This window comes from Crassostrea angulata, chromosome 8 (genome assembly GCF_025612915.1).
Source record: "Crassostrea angulata isolate pt1a10 chromosome 8, ASM2561291v2, whole genome shotgun sequence".
NCBI classification, from domain to species: domain Eukaryota; kingdom Metazoa; phylum Mollusca; class Bivalvia; order Ostreida; family Ostreidae; genus Magallana; species Magallana angulata.
The window spans coordinates 34304259-34307517 of NC_069118.1; the positions used below are offsets into that span (position 1 = coordinate 34304259).

General features: G+C 36.0%; 1 protein-coding gene across 1 annotated transcript; it reads right to left on the bottom strand.

The window, feature by feature from the left end:
* Nucleotides 1-1356: 1356 nt before the first annotated feature.
* LOC128160622 (uncharacterized) lies at nucleotides 1357-3259 on the bottom strand. Its single transcript, XM_052823977.1, has one exon. The coding sequence runs from the start codon at nucleotides 3174-3176 to the stop codon at nucleotides 1515-1517; it is 1662 nt and encodes a 553-aa protein (XP_052679937.1). The 5' UTR covers nucleotides 3177-3259; the 3' UTR covers nucleotides 1357-1514.

Here is a 3259-nt window from a genome sequence, read left to right on the forward strand (position 1 = left end):
GACAATGCAGGAGCACTGAGCATTTTCTCTTTATTGGCCTTATCATTACCTGCTGAAGTTCTGCAGGTTTTACATTACATGTACCGAGTACATGACCCCGCCATCACCATAGCAATAGGGTCAGTCTGGCTGCTTCAATTATCCTGAAAGAGAGGCAAGACAAACTCCTTGGTTTCTGATGATGGTTATCTACAGGTATCTCGGAAGAAAAAATTACGTGTGCAACTTGTGTTTAAAGGTGATCAATTTAAAATGTGAAAAAATGTTTGTTTGTTATGCTTTAGTCTTATCTTAGTATATCATACAAAAATAAAACAGACGACTCATGGGTCTATAGAACAATGAGGAAATATAAATGGAACAGACAGACAGACATACAGCAAACTTCATGTCATTTAAATCAAAGCCGACAGATTGAGATACATGTATATCAAAATATGTTATTCTTTCCACAAAAAAGGGTATTGGAATGTACAAGTATACAAGAAAACTGCAGCTACATCACAGGCACGTAGCATCAGCCCACCCCCCCCCCCCCCGCAGCAAAGATGTTTCTTAAATTTACATACAAAAAATTGAGTTAAGATAGAGTTGCCCCCCCCCCTTCCCCCACTTTTAAGGGACCATGTAAAAATTTGAATTGAAAATAATTTCACTGAAGTAAAATGGAACTCCCCCCCCCCCCCCCCCCGGTTTAGGATTTTCAGGAATTTGGAAAGTAACTTTTTCCTTAGACATTAATTGTATTGTAGGTGAATAAAAAATTAAAAAGAGCCTTTCAGAAAATTGGTTAGGTTCCTTTCAGATATTAAATTGTTATTTGTTATAATTTCTATAGATTTATATATTACATTGTCTGAGAAGTAAAATGACTGTGTAAAGTGTTAATCAATCCGTTTTGTTGCAATTATCAATTAGAAAGTTTACAAAACTGTTTATAAGTTATTTTACCTCATTTAATTAATTAAATCAGTGTTGTCATTATTCTTATACTTCATACACACGCGTCTTTGAAGTCGCAAAAGCGCACGTAACAACCGGCGTAAATAACCACAATATGTAAATTCACACTGTCGCCTTGTGGTTCATTCTTTCTACATGAACATTATTACTTTTGAATATCTATAACAGTATTTACCGCTTTTCAAAAAATAAAAAAGAGGGTGGGGAATACTGTTTGATACAATATATAATTCACTACACAATGTACAATGTATATGCTAGTTACCTGAACGTATTACACATATGAATTTCGGGTCCAGTGGTACAATGTATCCTTGAAACACATTTTTAATTAGTTCAAACAATCTAGGACATTAATTGGCAAAATTCATCTAAAATAAAACCACATGTACACTATTTACAACCACATTTTATTGATAAAAACATGAATGAAACTAATTACATGTAAGTATGATGAAATTCGTATTGTAATTCATTGAATAATTCAATAAAAAAATTAGAATATAGCAATCATGTTTGTTGTAATCAATCATTGTCACAAATAACAGTATCTATTTCAAAAATTTGATTTTTTTTACATTGCCTCTGAAATACTCACACACAAACAGATTGTCATTATTGTCCACACATAAACCCCAAGGATGCTTCAGATCACAGTTATCAATGTTACGGAGACACTGTCCATTCTGATCCAGAATGTGAATACAATGGTTGTTACCGTCTGTTGTCAGGATATGACTCTGGCTGTCTGCTGTGATACCCCAGGGTTTAAATGGTCTGTTCTTGGTAGCTGAGGAATGACCGGTGTATCTCCATCTGAGTTTCCCGTCCTGATTAACCACCACTACTGCACAAGCCCCACAGTCAGCTACACAGATGTCATGGTTTCTGTTCTCTGTGATGTATTTAAGTTTATCATTACCTGAGTACAGAGGTTTACCTTCATCATCAAATTGAATTCTTTGTTTCTTTGTAGATCTCGAGTAACGGACAACTTTGGATTTAGTTTTATCATCACTAAACATGGTAACCAGGAGATCACCAGTAGATGTGACACACAGCTGACGAGGCGTCCATCCGTGTAATCTGATCAACTCTTCTGCCTCTCCATTCTCTACTTCATACACTGTCTTTGCTATTGGACTGATATATAGTAAATCACCATCACTATCTACAGCTATATCATATGGGAATTTACCTGATTTTTTCTGGATTGTCTGAAGGAGTGAACCTTTAGTGTTGAAGCATTTGATATCTTTGGTCTCTCCACTCGTCCATATGCTACCATCATTCAGACAGGTCACATTGCGTAGTTTTTCATACCCAGTCTGTATTGTGGTAACAAGTTCAGGTTCATCCAGTAGTATTCTGACTGAAGTTTTGGGTTGGTTCAATGACAAGACATTTTCTTCTGTAGCAGTAGATAATTGGGTGATCTGTCCAAACAAACTATACAGCTTCTCACGGTTTATTGATTTTTGCATGAATGTTGGCAGTGATACCTGAACCTTGGGCGGAATCTTGCTGAACTCTCTAATCCTAGAGCTGTATTCAATGGTTGGAGATACTTCAGAGGATTTCTTGATTTCCTTTATGGCGAGAAGTGTTTGCTTTATGAGAGACTGTATCTGTTTAATTTCATCCAAATGTTTCTGTAGAATGTCTCTGTGTTTCACTTTTATCTCGCTGATTTCAGTTTTTATTTTGTTGATAACGATGTCGATTTCTCTGTGCCATTGCTCTCCTTGTTTGGACATTGTTGTTGTAAGTTTCTCATATCCTCCATCCAGGTTGGCAAGCTGATTTTCCAAGTCGCGTGCAATTTCTTCATATGTAGGAGAAATAAGGTTTACTAACTCTTCTGCATCTTTTTCAATATTTTCTTTCTTTGTCTTGTAAACATTTGAAACATATTCGAAAATGTGTCCTCTGTGTTGCTCAGATGCAGTACAAGAAGAACAAACAAAGATGTTGCAATCTTTGCATTGAAATTCACAATTTTTATGTTGATGTGTTTCACATTTTGGATAAATGAGGGTTGATCTTCGTTCTTGAAAAGGGACAATTTTATGTTTGTCATATCCATCTGAGATGTGTTTGCCTATACAAGGTATGCATAGGTTGACATGACAAAAGTCACAGTAGCTATGTACTATGGCGGTCTCACAAAGGTCACATCGGTGCACATCCTGGGCACTATGACGGGGATCCATTGTTGATCTACAAATAAGAATATATGAAGGTTGTGACTAAGTTTGTATGTAAATGGTGTACATAAAGATGACTGTGTACTTTG